This window comes from Solea solea, chromosome 6 (assembly GCF_958295425.1).
Source record: "Solea solea chromosome 6, fSolSol10.1, whole genome shotgun sequence".
Classification (NCBI taxonomy): Eukaryota; Metazoa; Chordata; class Actinopteri; order Pleuronectiformes; family Soleidae; genus Solea; species Solea solea.
The window spans coordinates 27,376,610-27,394,697 of NC_081139.1; the positions used below are offsets into that span (position 1 = coordinate 27,376,610).

Sequence of the window (18,088 nt, forward strand, 5' to 3'; positions counted from 1 at the left end):
CAGCGTCGATTAGTTGGTTTGAGTTTTCAGCTTTTTCACCTTCATCTGACCCAATACAGACGATTTATTTTGGTTTGTGGACAAAAAAATTAATCTTTTTAAAACTCTGGTCAACATTTTCTGACATTGTATGGACCAAGTAACCGAATAATCCAGAAAATAATCAAGAGATTAATCTCTTGATTATAATATAAAACAAATCATTAGTTGCAGCCCTACGTTGTTGTTGTTGTTGTTTGTTTAAGTGATCAACAATATCTTCTGCCCGGTCAATCTTTGTGTGATAAAGAAATGTCACTAAGATAATCACTCACCTTTTTTAAGTCCAAATCGGTTTTTGTAGACCCGCTCTAAAAGGAAGAAACGAAAATTAATGTTTTTACAGTGATTACTAGCTACACTATCTATTTTTTTTAAATATTAATTTTGGTAACTGAACTCGTAAAGGGATAAACACATGCCAGAGTAGGGCTGCAACAAATGGTTATTTTCTTGATTAATCGATTAGTTGTTGGATGTTTGACAACATCCTCAAAAAAAGTCACAGAGGATCAAAGAAATGTGAAAAGCTGAAAAAAATGATAACACAATTTTAGTTTTTGATAACTATTGATAAAAATCCATTCATCCATTCACTGTTGCAGCCCAATTCCACACATTGACGAGCACAACACAATCAACACAAGTCACTTTAGTGTCTTAGTAAGAGTGAGTGAGCAGTGTTTGCTGAGTGCAACTTTTAACCAGGTTAGATCACCATGGTAATTGAGAGATGGAACTTTACATGTAGGGACGATGACTGTAAAGGGACAGAGCTGACTTTTAACAACATTAAAGATTAGAGAATCCCAACAAATCACACAATGAGTCACTTTTCCACTTATCCAGTTCCTGCATGGCTCAACTCTACCCGGTTTGGTATCGTTTTCCGTGGAACAGAAGATGGACACAAGAAAGAGGACAAGGTGGAGGTGGAGGTGACCTGCTGTGGTGACCCCTGAAGGGAGAAGTCAAAAGATGACGACTCACCGACAAAGAGCTCAATCGTGGAGCTTTGGATTCCAGAACTCAAATGTGGAAGTATGCAGGTGTAAGTCCCCGTGTCTTCAATCCTTGTGTTGTTGAGGATCAAGGATGCGTTTCCGTTCTTCAGCTCGTCGTAGAAAAGTGACACTCGTCCTTTGTACTGCTCGTCCTGATTGTCCCGCCTGTCCTCACAGTGCTGGCCTCTATCGTAGAGGCACACCTCTTCTTTATCTTGGTTCGTCCAGTCTACCACCGTGTTCTCAAGGCTTTCTACAGAAGAACAGTGAAGGACGGCATCTTCCCCCTCCTTGACGTACGTTCTGGAGACACCTGGGTTTGAAAGAAAACATAATATATTTGAATGGTTACATTTGAACAGAGCAATCAGGTAACATTTACATGACACGTCTTTTACTCTAAAGCAGCAGTTAAATCATTTCTAAAAGGTTCAATATTTACTGCTCTGCTATACTGTATGCATCTATAGAAAACTACTGAACACAAATGTTTCTACTTCATTCTATTGACTTTAGCCTGAGAGCTCAACAGTGATGTCAAAAACCAGTGATTCCAATTCCTCTAAGATCATATCATTATGATTATTATCATCATTACTGTTAGTGAAGTTCTTTTTATTAAAATAACAATTAGAGGCAGACGGATTAATAGTGTCTAAGATTAAGTGGGTCGATGTTTGGCATTTCTTTACAATCGTATTGGCTGATTATTACTTATGTTAATATTCATATATACTTCAGGCAGATGTGTTGATCCTTAAATTGTGAATTTGTAGATCAGGGGTGCCCAAAGTTTGTTTTAACGAGGGTCAGGTTTGATCACGTGAAGATTGCCGGGGGCCAATGGTCCCTTCTGAAGTCCAGCCAGCAGCCATACACTCATGTGCTTTGAGTCATTATGTAAATCAGTGTTTTTAAAACAGCCGAACGTGGTCAGCATTAATATCGGAGAGTCGCGGCCCTAACTCATGTGGTGCCTTATATAAGATTTTAGGTTTTTTCTTTTTACAAATACAATTGAAGAGTAATTTATCAATGGAAGTACAGTGCTTTTTGTTGACAAACAAGGGGATAGCTGCATATGTAAGACAGGACAAACCTTCTGCCTTTGTCAACAATACTCGACCTTTTAACGATAAATCTCTCTGCAGCCACTGATTTACTGATTTATCTTTGTCTTATCACTAATCAAATTAAAGTTTACAGAACATCTTTCCTCCTCATTTTTCATTATAGTAATCCCTAGATAAGTAATCTTATCTTTGATTGGTATATTACAGACCTGGGAGATGTCGCTTTCTTTAAGGGAAAAAAGTCCACATTTATTCAGATTTAAGCAAAGTCCAGAAGCTGTGGAAAATAATTCTATTGTTTTGATAGCAATTGGCACTTGGCTGGCATTTTCTTTAAATAATGTAGTATCATCTGCTAGTTGGGTGAGGATAACTTCTCTTTCTGCGATTGAAATTCCTTTTAAAGCACTATTTTTTATATGGGTGGCAAGAAATTGTGCACATAAAATGAATAAGTAGGGAGAGGCAGGGCAGCCCTGCCGGATGCCCCTTTGTAGGTCAAATCTCGGTGATGTCCCATTCTTTAATCTGATAGAGCTATTGCCTTTGGAGTACAGTGTTCTCACAGCTTTACAAAAAAAAAATATCACCAAATCAAAATTTCTCAATAGTTTGAAATATGAAGTTATGTTCTACTGTGTCAAAGGCTTTATAGAAGTCCAAGAAAAAGATAAAACTATCATGGACATAATATAAATAATCAATTATATCTAAAAAAAACCGAATATATATTAGAAATATGTCTTTTTCTCATGAATCCTGATTGGACTTCATCAATAATAGGGTCTAAAACACTTTTTAATAGTTTTGCAATTATTGAGGCAAACATTTTGTAGTCAGTGTTTAGTAATGAAATAGGTCGCCAATTATCAATAAATAGTGGATCCTTTTTGGGTTTGGGGATTAATGTAATTAAGCGTTGGGTGAGTGAGGGAGGTAGAGAACCTTTTTCAACACTTTCTAATATTACTTCAAGTAGAAAGAGAGCTAAATCTTGCGTAAAAGCCTGAAAAAAACTCTGCAGAGAGGCCATCAACTCCAGGAGATTTGTTAGTTTTACAATGTTCAATTGCAAATGTAACTTCCTGCAAGGTTATGGGATCATCGCAGAGTTTCCGATCATCTTGAGAGATTGGTGTGACGATAAGAGAGTTCAAGAATGAATGCTGGCAATATTTTAATTTGTATAAATTTCTATAGAAGTCCGAACAGAAATCAGCTATGCTTTTCGGATTATCAGTTACAGTATTGCTGATATTAAAGTAGACATATATAGACATATACCCTATTTCCCCTATTATTAAAATAGTTCCCTGGTGTCCTAATGAACATGTCAGTGACATGCCTTGGTCAAAATACCATAAGGATGAAGCACCATAGCAGTTCAATAACCCTGCTAAACCCGCCCCTTTCAGAACGCTCGGTTTTGTGCATGGTCCCTTTATATGCAAATGAGACACAGGCAAACACACACCCACTTCTTCCAGGGGGTTTCTGATTTGTCCTCTTTACAGCGCTCACTCGCTCAGCTCCATTTCTCTCCCCCTCCCTCCACTAGTTCTCTGACAATATCAACATGGCAGCGTGCGCAGAAAACAGCGAGAGTGCCGTCACAGGAAGAGACGTCCTACATAAGGATCAAGCCGAACAGTGCCGAACTGTAAATCAGTTGAAAACACTTAGGGACAGCACCACTGATCGCCAGCGGCGCGCTGAATAAACTGCCGCTGTATGTGACTGTATCAGACCGGTTACTGTATGCTCCGGAGCTGGCGATCAGTCACACACAGCGCCAGTTTAGGCAGCTTGCCGCTCGCCGCTGGCGATCAGCGGTGGCGATCAGCGCTGGTCCCTATGTCTTTTTAACTGATTTTCACAGAGAGTGCAGCACCGCTGCACAGAGAGTGAGGCACCGCTGATCGCCAGCAGCGAGCAGCATAAACAGCTGCTGTATGTGACTGTATCAGACTGAGTCTGTGCTCCGGTCATGGAGGACGTACTGAACAAATATTTTTAATTAGGACGTGTCAGAATGGTCAGTTATGAGCTCTATGTGACCTTTTCTTAACAATGTGTGTGTTTGTACGTCGGTGAAATACGTTCGCTGACTAAATACGGCGACCGCTGGCCGCAGTCTGATGTGAAGTGGTGCGAACACACAAACACACGTTTGCTGACTTTATCCGGCACATTAGCTTCATATATAAAATCCTCTGAGGCTGGAAGTTTGTGTAAAACACTGTGCTCCACTGTGCAGCCACCAACAGCACACTTGTCCCTCGCGTTGACATAATACCGCTCTTCCTCCTGTGGGAAATAACTGGTTTTCTTCTTGCGTCCTGTAATGTTCTAAAGACAACAACTAACAGTCAAGCTGTGAATGGAGGCTCGGGAAAGTGTATGATAAGGAAGGGTCAACTTAGGGTTTCAACAAATGGCATCTGTTATTCGTCGTAAACATTAGGAGACATCTCAGGGGGTCATAAACGTTGTTTCTGGTGTCTGTTGTTGTTTTACTTTGATGTTTCTGTATAAGTGGTGAAGCTTTTTGGAGGAAGGGGAGAGACCATTTTAGACCGTCCTTGGTGACAGTGTCTCTCCTCCATGCAGAAATCCATGCTTGCAGTAAAGATATGATTTACTCAACACTGATGACTCAAGAATTTCTTTCACATTTTGGCGACGAGGATGGGATGGACGCTCCAATGCTCAGGGCCTGGGTTCTGACTGAAGGTTATTACTGGTAAGGAAAAATTCCGCTCCACAAAGGAGGACAGGAATCTGCCTGACGTCAGAAACGGGTGCTGACCAGCGGAACGCTCCATCTATTTAAAAAGTGAGTACGGTGTTTTTTAAATCATTTTCAGGTAGACAGTTATAATTCCTTTGTGGTAGACTGTCGAGATATTCTATAATTCCTGTGTGGTTGAATATCGAGGTCCGGTGTAATTCCTTTGTGTTAACCGAGACCGTCTCCATATAATTCCTGTGTGGTTTTGAAGACTAGACACCTAGGTAGATAGTTGTAATTCCTGTGTGGTAGGCTGTCAATATATTCTATAATTCCTGTGTGGTTGAATATCGAGGTCCGGTGTAATTCCTTTGTGTTAACCGAGACCGTCTCCATATAATTCCTGTGTGGTTTTGAAGACTAGACACCTAGGTAGATAGTTGTAATTCCTGTGTGGTAGGCTATCAAGATATTCTATAATTCCTGTGTGGTTGAATATCGAGGTCTGGTGTAATTCCTTTGTGGTAACCGAGACCGTCTCCATATAATTCCTGTGTGATTTGGAGACTAGCTTCATTTAATTCCTGTGTGGAATTGAAGCTCTGAATTAAAATAAAAAAAATAAATAAAAAAATAAATTCAGCCAATAAGTAACAACAGTAAGTTGAATATGCGGTGCCAGATTTCGAAAGAAACTGTAAGACATGGTATTCTTCTACTAAGTGAAAATTGAGCATAGAAATTATAAAAAAATTAAAGAGAAGAAGAGCAAACGTTAAAAAAAGAAAAAAAAAGAAGGGAAAAGTGTTAAATTTAAGATTTCTTTTAAAGTCGACATATATTTTTACAATTGGGACTTAGTAAAATTTAAATTTGGACTATGTGTTGTCTTGTATTGTTTTGTGTTGTTCTGTGAGAAAAAGAGGAAACGTTTTTTAAGAAAAAAGGTGTTAAGATTAGGATTTATTTTAAAGTCGACATATACATTTAAAATTGGGACTGAGTAAAATTTAGAAATGTGGTTTATGTGTTGTCTTGTATTGTTTTGTGTTGTTTTATGTATGTGTGGACATAAGATCAGTTTTTAGAGCTTGTGTTGAAGAGGAAAAGCTATTTTTGACATGGGGTCATTGCAGGCTGTGAAGTTTGTTTGAGTTTTTTATTTTTTAGTTGAAGTTATTATAGCATGAGCGTTAGGCTATTAACATATTAAGTAAATAAAAAAGAGAAATGGGGTAAAAGTGTTGTTGGAGATGTTCCACTCTGGCACAATTTGACCGAGGAAGTGTTTCCTATAATAGGCACATTAAGTACTGATTGTTTGAAAAGGTGTAGGGTATTGTTAGAAGAGAGAAAGGAAAAGAAAGTAAAGTAGAAGGTAGATTGGCAAATTTTTGAGAAATGGGAAAGAGAAGCAGCTCTGAGGGAAGCAAAATCTGTTGCAGGATGAATGTTAACACAGGAGATAGGAGAAGAAGGTGGTAAAAAGAAGGAAAGACAGAGACGTAGGGCCAGAGAAGTGAATCTGCCTCCTCCATATGTTCTCCCCGTGTCTGCACCCCCTCCTCCCTCAGAGACACAAACAGCAGGACAATCACCTACAGCTGAATCCCAAAAGGACTCTGAAGGGGAGAAGGAGAAGAAGCCAAAGCTGTACCCTGATCTGTAAACCCTTCCAACATCTATGAGGGAAAACAAAGGGACTGATATTACGACTCAACCAGCTAACATTGCCTTTCCCAGACATGTCTCCTCTCCATTAGCAGCTTCTTTTGACTACTGGCTCTGGAGTCAAGGGGACAAAGGAAACGTGCACCAGATGCCTATGTTGACATTCCCAAATCCACAGCCACGGCCAACGGATGAAGAGGAGGTAGAAGCTGTGTGTCGGAGGTGTTTTAAACTCTGATGGGCCAACATCCGACCGGCCAACTGGTCGACATCCCTAGCCATTGAATCAGTGCGGTTCAACGACATGATGGTCAACCTGGCTGAAACTGTGCATGCTGCTTTCCCCTTAAGAGTGTGTTGGTCAGAGATCCACAACACAAAACAAAAGGAGGGTGAGTTAGCAGCTGACTACCGCACTCGTATGGAAACTGTTTTTGCAGCTCACTCTGGCATCGACGCAGAAAATGAGGCATACAATCACCTTAGCCTCAAGGATTGTGTCATGACTACATGTGGTGGATGGGAAACTGGACAATAGCGAATATCTGGACACACATTCTGCACGCTGAACGAAATAAGGTTTTACTTTCAACAGATCGTTAAATAAACAATTTGGTCCCTGGGATGAAATGATTGTTCATGTGTGTATCCCTGTGCTAATTGTGTTTTGTATAACTTTTTGTTGTTGTTGTTGTACTTTTTTGTGCGCACTCACTTGTATGCAAGCTTCTGTGTATAGGTGTATAGGGGGAGTACTTGGAGGTGACAGAACACCATTGTATGTGAAAGTACCTTGTGAACAAAGTAAGGATTGTGAATTGAATGTGTGTCACATTTCAGAATAGGCCGCAGGGAACCCATATAGTGAGATAATTCAGATGAAGAGATAGTATGAATAGAATTGTTTTGTTTTGATGTTTTGTTTTGTTTTGGTTTTTTTTGGTGTTGTTTTATTTTTTCTTGTTACGTACTGAGAATTAATAGTTAACCTATACTAATATGTTTGCCATGTGTAGTCATAGAAAGAGTTAGTTGATGAGACCATGTGATTTCCCAAATATATGTTGACACTTTGTGTCAAAAGGGAGGAATGTGGGAAATAACTGGTTTTCTTCTTGCGTCCTGTAATGTTCTAAAGACAACAACTAACAGTCAAGCTGTGAATGGAGGCTCGGGAAAGTGTATGATAAGGAAGGGTCAACTTAGGGTTTCAACAAATGGCATCTGTTATTCGTCGTAAACATTAGGTGACATCTCAGGGGGTCATAAACGTTGTTTCTTGTGTCTGTTGTAGTTTTACTTTGATGTTTCTGTATAAGTGGTGAAGCTTTTTGGAGGAAGGGGAGAGACCATTTTAGACCGTCCTTGGTGACAGTGTCTCTCCTCCATGCAGAAATCCATGCTTGCAGTAAAGATATGATTTACTCAACACTGATGACTCAAGAATTTCTTTCACACTCCCTCGCCTGCACTCTCGCAGGGACAAGGTGGAGCTAAGGTGGAGCTCTCCAAGTAAACTTACTGGTGGGGCGGTAACATTCGCGGTGATGCGCATGCTGCCATCATAAGCGCAGGGAATTCAACATCGAGTGTTTTATCGCCTGTACTTACACTAAGGGGGACCACGAAAACATGACTGAGTATTCTTTTTCCACACTTTGGCGACTGGTAGGGCCTCCACCAGAGCCGGCCCTGGGCATAGGCAGTATAGGCAAATGCTAGGGGCGCCGTCATCCGCAGGGGGCGCCGAAAACGGAGGAAAAAAAATAAAAAAATTAAAATAAAAACTTTTTTTTATTATAAATACTACTTTTTTTTTTTTTTTTTACCAGTGCCATTATTACTATTGTTTCGAAATATTATATAAGCCCACAGCAACATAAAGTCATAGGAAAGACTATTAAATAATGCAGAAGCCTTTTTTCTGGGTGCAACGAGCCGTCGCTCTGTACCTGCCCTCTGTGAGGGGGGCGGGGTCAAGAGGCCAGCTGCCTGAATCTGAACAGACCGTGACCCAGAGACGAAGAAAAAGATTAATGACACTGTATCGGAATTATGTCCAAAAAACTGAAGCCATCTGGCGCCCAAGGAAGGAAAGGAAGGAAAGAAGAGGAAGAAAAACGTGGTACATAGGTACAGTAATGTCAATGTGATGAAGTGCATGAAATGAATAGTTTAATGCATCGTAGTTACCGTTGTTGGAGCAGAGTGTTAGCTTGCTAGCTTACTTCGGACGATAGCAACATTGTTTAATAATCAATAAATAGCTGAGTCGACGTGTGTTAATGTTACTCCACCTTAAATTCATCAGGGACGTTGGGAAACTTAATGTTAGGCCTGTTCAGGTGTTATTTTACAGGTGTCTTTCCTGCTTGTATGTCAGTTAAAATGCTTTTAGTTGTCCATCCCCTTTGTAATAGGGTGGTTGTAAGCCTTTGGTTTTATGTGTCACAGTTTATGTTTGTTAAAGTTTACATTGATGTTAAATTGCAGTTAAAGTGTATTACAGTTAATATTTCATACCTTAGCTTTCCCATATCATTCATAGGCTATATATACATATATATTCATTTCACTGCACTTGACTGTTTTTTTCACTCTGGTTAGACTGAATTGCATTGCAATGACAATAAAGTTGAATGAATCTCATCACATTTTCATTATTAGTCTATATTAGTCTCATGTATAGCACACCAAGCATCTGTTTTTTTTATTAAAATTTAACATGCAGTCGTCACATATACTTCTCTTCTCTCTTCAGATGCACTTATTATAAATATTTCAGTACCACCGTGACACAGCATCAGGTGCTGCTGTCCCGTCTATCTCTGCACAGCCCAGTGACACAGCATCAGGTGCTCCTAAAATTTAAAATTAAATTTATCACTTGTTTCTTTCTTTAGTTTTTATTTGGTGTGATATTTTTTACTCAAAGAAATAAAATCTTGAATACACACATGCAGTTTCTGTGCGATTGTATGAAAGTTACATTACATTACATTACACACAAGTTGATTGTGAAATTGACTGCTGCGATGCAAGGGGGCGCCAGCAAAAATCTTGCCTAGGGCACCGAATTACTCAGGGCCAGCACTGATTGTGCCCTTCAATTCAAAGTTCAAATAAATACCAAATGCTCTAAAATACTGTACATAGGGGTTTTATTCTTCATTCAGGTATTATAAACATCTTTGACATATAGGATGTTAAAGAATGTAATAGCGTTATAGAACATAAAAAATAATGTCTGTTACTTTGCTGAGTAACTAATTACTTAAACAATGTGGTAACTGAGTTACCAACTCAATTACTTTTTGGGAGAAGTAATTTGTAACTATAACTCATTACTTTTTTTAAAGTAAAATGCCCAACACTGGTGGTAATAGGATGATGCAAAACAAAACTCGTATGTAAAATACGAAATAGTTAACTGCAGGAATCTTTTTTACGGAGCCCCTAAAGGGACATTGAAAAAAACAAAACAATTAAACGTTTCTCGTGCGCACCAGAAAGTATTGTATGCGCGCGTGATGTCCCCGAATGCAGTTTTAAGATCATTTGAGGCGTGAAATTAGTCATTTAGAACGCTCGCTGCGTACAGTGCGTGGGGCAGAGCAGCGTTACCTCGGCCTGTCCTGATGAAATGATCCGCTGACATCGCAGTCATTAGATTAAGCCTCATCACAGAGTGTTGATAAATGAACAATAAATAAATAATAATACATACTTTTAATAAATGTGTATATATTATTTTCTCATTTTAAATATTTAACTTCATTTATTAATTTATTTTTATAGAAATATACAGTACTGTTAGGTTGTGTGTAGAGATGTAACGATATGAAAATTTCATATCACGGTTATCGTGACCAAAATTATCACGGTTATCAATATTATCACGGTATTGTTAGATGTGTTCAAAATGTTCCAAAAGTACTGAACACACACACACTGAAATCTTTTAACCACGTTTTATTTAAAAAAAGATATTTTATATTATATGATTATTATTATTATTATTATTATTATTATAATTAATAATTATCATCTGACTGACTGACACACACACACACACACAGGTCCTCACTCTGTGTCGGATAATAATTAAGTAGCAGCGGTCGTACACAGCATAAAAATAAAATAAAAAAACACAGAAACAAACACATTTTGGTCTGCTACGGTATGTGTCGTCTGCACACTATTCGCTTTCGCGAGACAAACCATGACGTTTCCCACTATTCCGAAATCCCGTTTTTGTTGACTTACCCGCTGAAAAGTTGTGTGTGGTGGTCACGGAGATGGCTCATCATATTGGAAGTGGCTTCGCGCCGCGAAGTTCGCGGAGATTTTTTTTTTGCATTTTCTGCACAAGGATTGATTGTCTTCAATTATTTTACTCTCAACATCCTTTAAAAATACAAAATATGCCCAGATTTCTGATTTTACGGGGGTAATCTCTGGAGCGCAGGTGGCTTCAGCCGTGTTGTCGCTGGACAGACAGTGCAAACTGCGCATGCGCGCCCGCTTGAGCGAGTGCCGTTCAGGTGCTGCTGCTTCTCCAGGAAATGAGCAGTATCACTGTGAGTTTTTCGGTAATCAGTTGCGGTAATCAATCACGGTTTTAACGATAATTAAAATTTGAAACGGTATGATAACCGTCGGGAATTTTACCGCGGTTTATCGTCATACCGGTAATCGTTACATCCCTAGTTGTGTGTTCTCATGTATTATTATTCTGTGCTTTTATTTTGAAGTTGTATGTTCAGTGAAGGTCACCTGGGGGGTATTCCATCAACGTAGCTAAGAATTGCCAGACTTAGGTGTAAGCTTGAAGCTTGACTAAGCTCCATCTCCCAATCTAGCTCCAACCGTTCCATCAAGTGAAATCAGCTGGCTCCACTTGACGCTTAGTCAAGCCTCACCTGTTAAGCCTCAACTTGTGCACGCCCACAGGGAAAATAAAAAGCCCATTGTAGTCGAACGCGGAAACTGTGAAAAATGCCGAAAAGCAAGGGAAAAGAACGTGCAGAGATGTTCTCTGCAGCGGAGCAACCCCCCCTCATGGAGGTATATGAGGATTACAGCCACATAATCCGAAAGAAGGGCAATACCGCGGCAATCAATAAAGCGAGGGATGTGACGTGGCAGAATATTGCCGACAGGCTGAATGCGTAAGTGACAAAGAAAATGAAGTATTTCAGCATCATCATGTTATATAAATCCTCCATCAAAGGGACAACATATATGTAGACAATAATCTACCAATTGATTTCTTGATGGTTTTTGTTTTAAACTGATCAATTATGTGGACCTATTAATGCAACCAAATCCCTAACATTAAAAGGAAAATCCCCAAAGAACAAAAAGACAGCCCTAATAAGTGACATTCATATGAACATAATTAAAATAGCATTATTGTTTCACTGCAATTTATGTGAAATTCGCCATATTTTATCATTTGGCAGCCCTAGTAGTAATGTTAGAAAGTGATATTCATCACATTTATCAACTGAATGTTATGCAAATCGATGGGATAGCTTTCATTTATTTCCTGCATGGTCAATTGTATAGAATTGATATCATTTTCATTTAAGCCTGTCATTGTTACATGCTGTATTTGTGCTACTTCTGTATTTTGTCCCAGATGCTATATGTTGAATTGTTGTATTTTCATTTTATTTTATGTAAAGCACTTTGAATCACCTTGTGCTAAAATGTGCTATATAAAGTAGCCTTGCCTACATTTTTGATAATAATAGGCTACATTTAATCAAAGTATTTTACATGACTCATCACATTTATCATACAATTGATGGTAGATTATTACAAGAAGAAATGCAATGTTGGTTATCATTCTATAGGAAATAATCATATGACAGATCTATTGATTGTAAAAAAGTTATTATTTATCTAGAATCATTCAGCAAATCAAGCAATTCAATGGAGACGAGGACCCTATTACAGTAAGTGAATGCAGGTGACAGCAAATCAATCATCTATCTCCTATCAATCGGAGGCCCTAACCCTTGTAACATCAAAAGAATGACAATTTCCTTTTATTATATTTTTTTGCTAATTAGTTTAATTTTGTATTTATTTGTGTCTTATTTTTTATTATATTTTATTTTGGTGATAGTGTTCTTTAATGTACTTATAGATAATATATAATTATTAGTTTAAATCATTTCTTTAATACATTTTATTATATATTTTATGTTTTACATATTATTTTATCATTCTATGACAGTTGTGTGTCTCTGTTTCTGTCTATTGGACATTCTTTGATCATAGATGGTGCTAAGCTTCACTTTTAGCCTGCTACAGACCAGGTTTGCCCGACAGCATAAGTTACCATGGTTACATGGCTGGCATTCACATTAGCCACCTTGGTGGAACAGGGTTGAGGCTCAGATTGATGGAACGGAAACCTGAGCCACAGTTATGGCTTAGCCATGGTTGAGGCTTAGCCAGAGTCATAGTTTCCATGGTTACTGAGTTGGGGCTAATCTCAGCCTCTTTGATGGAACCGAACTCTCACTCATATTAGCCAGACTTGGCCATTTAAGCTTGGCTTTGCCTTTAGCCTGCTAGATGGAATACCCCCCTGAGCCTCTTGGGCCAATGAGGTGTTGTGAGTTTTGTTTCATCAGCCATGTGAGTTACGGACATGGATGTATTGTTACGACTGTGGCTAAGACATGGTGTTGACTTTTCCATCCTAAAATGGCAGAAGAGATAGAAAACGTAACAAAGTACCATGTGGAAAATAGATATATTACAGCAGTGCAGTGTATGTATATGTATGTCCACAGGAGGAGTGTGTGTGTGTGGGGGGGGGGGGGGGTGCTGCGCCAATCTCAGCTGACATTCAAAGTCAAAATAAAAAAACATTAATAATATACAAACTTTTAAACTGTCAGGTCGAAACGTTTACATTAAAATACTGTGAAAAATACTGAGAAAGTTGTTATTGTTGCTGCTTTGACCTAGTTTCTATTGAGCCATCACCATCACCAGGTGAGAAGTTTCACTGGCAAAGGGGAGTGGCCAACACAGCTGCAACTAATCAGCACCTAATCAGGTGTCTTTTAAAAAGCAGCACTGACTTTGAAGCGGCAGCTTCAGCGGCAGACTCTTCAGACGAAGACTCAGGAAGACAAAGACAAAGGAGTCTAAACCTGAGTCTAACAAGGAGGCTAACGGGGCTAAGTACCTGTCTGCAAGTGTTTTCGACCTTTCACATATGTGCCTTTTTCCCATTCCTGTTCATGTCTCTTCTCATAGATACTACAAACCTCACAATCACTCACAGCATCACCGTAACCTGTCCTCACTTATCTATCCCACCCGCTCCACACACATCCAACACCTTGTCGCAGGGGGCCTGTGGAACTGCCAGTCAGCTACCCGCAAGACTGAGTTCATTTCCGGCTTTGCTACTGAGCAATGCCTGGACTTCCTTGCTCTCACTGAGACTTGGATAACACCCTCCAACACAGCCACCCCTGCTGCTCTCTCCTCCGCCCACTCCTTCTCCCACACACCCAGATCTACTGGAAGAGGTGGTGGGACAGGTCTGCTCATCAACCCCAACTGGACTTTCACTCTTTACCCACTGCCACACTTCTCTTCACAGTCGTTTGAATTTCATGCTGTAACTGTAACTCACCCAGTCAAACTAATCATCATTGTCATCTACCGTCCACCAGGCCCATTAGGACACTTCTTGGAGGAACTAGATGTCCTCCTCTCAAACGTCCCAGAAAATGGCCCACCACTTGTTCTTCTTGGTGACTTCAACATCCAGTCAGAGAAGTCATCCGATCTACTATTTCTACTTTCGTCTCTTTCTCTCTCACTTGCTCCTTCTCCACCAACTCACAAGGCTGGCAACCACCTTGACCTCATCTTCACCAGAAACTGCTCCACCTCCGACCTCACGGTAACTCCACTTCATGTCTCTGATCATTTCTTCATTTCCTACTCTCTCCCACTCTCCCAATCTGATGATCTCATCTCATCAGATACTGCACTTTCGCAACATTCGCTCTCTCTCTCCCTCCTCTCTCTCCTCAACTGTTCTATCAGCACTTCCTTCAGCTAACTCCTTCTCCCTCATGCATCCCAACTCTGCCACAGACACATTCCTCTGTACGCTGTCCTCCTCTCTTGACTCTCTCTGTCCTCTTACTTCACGGCGGGTTCGTAAGTCCTCCCCAGCCCCGTGGTTGTCGTACTCAGTGCGTACTGAGAGAGCCACGATACGGGCAGCAGAAAGGAAATGGAGGAAATCAAAACTCCCTGACGACCTGCTTTCCTATCACTCTCTTCTCTCCACCCTCACTGCCTCTATCTCTGCAGCCAAACAATCTTTCTATCAGACTAAAATTCAATCCTCTTTCTCTAACCCCAAAAAACTTTTCTCGATCTTCTCTAACCTCCTTGATCCCCCCACCCCCCCTCCTCCCTCCTCCCTTCTACCAATTCACTTTGTCAACTACTTCACAAAGAAAGTAGATGACATTCGCTCTTCTTTCTCAACCCCACCTCCTGATCTCACCTCTCTACCAACCACAAATTCAGCTCCTTCTCTATCCTCTTTCACCCCTCTATCTCAGGATCAAGTTCTTTCCCTAATAACCTCTGCCCGCCCCACCTCCTGCCCCCTTGACCCTATCCCCTCTCACCTTCTTCAGTCAATTGCTTCTGATCTTCTGCCTTTCCTCACCCACCTCATTAACACATCTCTATCATCTGGTTGCTTTCCGGACTCTCTTAAAGAGGCCAGAGTGACCCCCCTCCTTAAAAAACCCACCCCTGACCCGTCTGAAGTAAATAACTACAGACCTGTCTCTCTTCTTCCTTTTCTCTCCAAAACTCTGGAGCGTGCTATCTTTAATCAACTCTCCTCCTACCTTCACCGGAACAACCTTCTTGATCCTCTTCAGTCTGGTTTTAAAGCAGGTCACTCGACCGAAACTGCACTCCTTGCTGTCACTGAGCAACTCCACACTGCCAGGGCTGCCTCTCTCTCCTCTGTGCTCATCCTCTTGGACCTTTCTGCAGCGTTTGACACAGTTAACCACCAGATCCTTATTTCCTCCCTTCAAGAACTAGGTGTCTCAGGATCTGCACTTACCCTACTCTCCTCCTATCTTCAAAACCGAACATACAGAGTAACCTGGTGAGGATCTGTGTCGGAACCCTGTCCTCTAGCTACTGGGGTCCCTCAGGGTTCTGTCTTGGGCCCTCTCCTCTTCTCTCTATATACCAACTCTCTTGGTTCTGTTATTCTCTCTCATGGTTTTTCCTATCACAGCTACGCCGACGACACCCAACTCATCCTCTCTTTTCCCAGCTCCGACACAAATGTAGCAGAACGGATCTCCGCTTGTCTGACCGACATCTCTCAGTGGATGTCTGATCATCACCTGAAACTCAATCTCAACAAGACTGAGTTTCTTTTTCTCCCAGGAAAGGGCTCTCCCACCACAGACCTAACCATCACCCTCGACAACTCTGTGGTAACTCCGTCTCATACCGCAAGGAACCTGGGTGTGACACTTGATGACCATCTCTCCCTCACTGCCAACATTGCTGCAACAGCTCGATCTTGCAGATACATGTTGTACAACATCAGAAGGATACGGCCTCTTCTAACCCAGAAGGCGGCACAGGTTCTGGTCCAGGCTCTTGTCATCTCACGCTTGGATTACTGCAACTTCCTCCTGGCTGGTCTCCCTGCGTGTGCCATACGACCCCTGCAACTCATCCAGAATGCAGCAGCTCGACTGGTCTTCAACTTACCAAAATTCTCCCACACTACACCTCTCCTCCACTCCCTTCACTGGCTTCCTGTAGCTGCTCGCATCCGCTTCAAGACTGTAGTGCTTGCGTTCCATGCTACAAACGGATCCGGTCCAGCCTACATCCAGGACATGATCAAAACCTACACCCCAGCCCGCCCACTTCGCTCTGCATCGGCAAACCGGCTCGCTGCCCCCTCACTGAGAGGATCGCAGAGGCATTTACAGAACTCGAGACTGTTCACTGTCCTCGCTCCCAAATGGTGGAACGAGCTCCCCATCGACATCCGGACAGCGGAAAGCCTCCACATCTTCCGCCGCCGACTAAAAACACATTTCTTCCGACTCTACCTCGACTAAGACGATAACGACGACGACAAAAAAAAATAATAATAATAATAAAAAAAATATATATATATATCGCACTTATGACTAGCACTTCATAGTTTGATTTACTTGAAGCTCTTACTTACTTCTAGCTCTTATTTGTACCCAAATGTTTAAATGCACTTATTGTAAGTCGCTTTGGATAAAAGCGTCTGCTAAATGACATGTAATGTAATGTAATGTAATACTCAAAATATTAAAATAGGTCATACTCCTACATACTGTCACAAGTCACACACACACACACACACACGTCATACACACCAGGCTTAGCCTGTAACAACATCTTAAACACCACAGTGGACATATGTGCCTTTAAATCTCTGCAGTGTAACCCGCTTTACTGTAAAAAATAAATGACTTAACTTCTCACACGCTGTTTCCTTACCTTTAGTCTCGTCCTGTTGTGTTGCTCCAAAATAAGCCAGAGAACAGAAGACAAACACGAGCGTTCTCATCGTTCCGTGCAATGCTAACAGTTCGCGCAAGTTAGCTCAAACCAAACCCGACTTCCGACAAAGTGTTAGTCCAGAGTAAGAATGTGCATCTACTCGTCTAACACCCAGCGTGTGAACGCGAGTGAGGGTGCGTGCCGGTGAATGAATGGTGGAGACGGCGACCGGAGCACATAGAGAGAGCTTTGGATGTTACTGTGCAACGATGTCGGCTCTACGCAGGGGCTTAAATACATGTCTTACCCCTTAAATCGAAAGTTTGAAATTCCGCAGCACAGTCTGTGTTGCCAGATCAGATTGACAGTTTCCAGCCCAATCACATCGTAGAACCCGCCCAATCCAATAAAAACCAGCCCAAACCACGAAGTTGCCAGACACTCGTGTAAATCCGTAAAATCATAACACATAGACATCCAGAGCTTCATATAGCATCAAATAGCCACACATAAATGATAGATTTACAGGTTTAATGCAACCAACAAGAGCGCAGTAAATCAACCATTGGCTACACAAATTGCAAGATGAACCTCTGGCATCCTAGCGCCAGGCCCAGATTAGTAATAATAACAGTTGCACGTAAAAAGGTGCACTTTTAACCGTGTAGGCCTAATATATTTAATTATTTACATCACAAATGACCCGTATGAGGACTACTTGCAAAACCAACAAACAAAAATGCACAGAGCGCATCTCCCAGCCTCTCTTTTTCCCCTCTCTCCCTCCCTCCCTCCCCCTCTTTTCCTCCTCGCTGCTTTCCACAACTGTGGTGCTGAACGACCTGGCCGTACAGCAGCTGATTGAGATTCCAAACACACAACCACGAAAAACGAGTTTTAAAATAAACGAGCAAATGCCATAAGTGGGCTACAGATCAGTCACAGTGCAAATAACATAAGGTGACATAAAAAAAAATCATCTCACC

At 41.0% G+C, this 18,088-nt stretch overlaps 1 protein-coding gene across 1 annotated transcript in view; it reads right to left on the minus strand.

Annotated features, from left to right (window-relative positions):
• The window catches only part of LOC131460809 (butyrophilin-like protein 3), a 30,291-nt gene extending 12,859 nt beyond the window's left edge, over nt 1-17,432 (minus strand). The window contains exons 1-3 of the mRNA XM_058631606.1: nt 17,100-17,432; nt 1,030-1,356; nt 315-350 (exon numbers count right to left, since the gene is read on the minus strand). Of these exons, the coding sequence (XP_058487589.1) occupies nt 315-350; nt 1,030-1,356; nt 17,100-17,169 (433 nt within the window). The 5' untranslated portion in view covers nt 17,170-17,432. The remainder of the gene's footprint in view (nt 1-314; nt 351-1,029; nt 1,357-17,099) is intronic.
• Nucleotides 17,433-18,088: the final 656 nt, after the last annotated feature.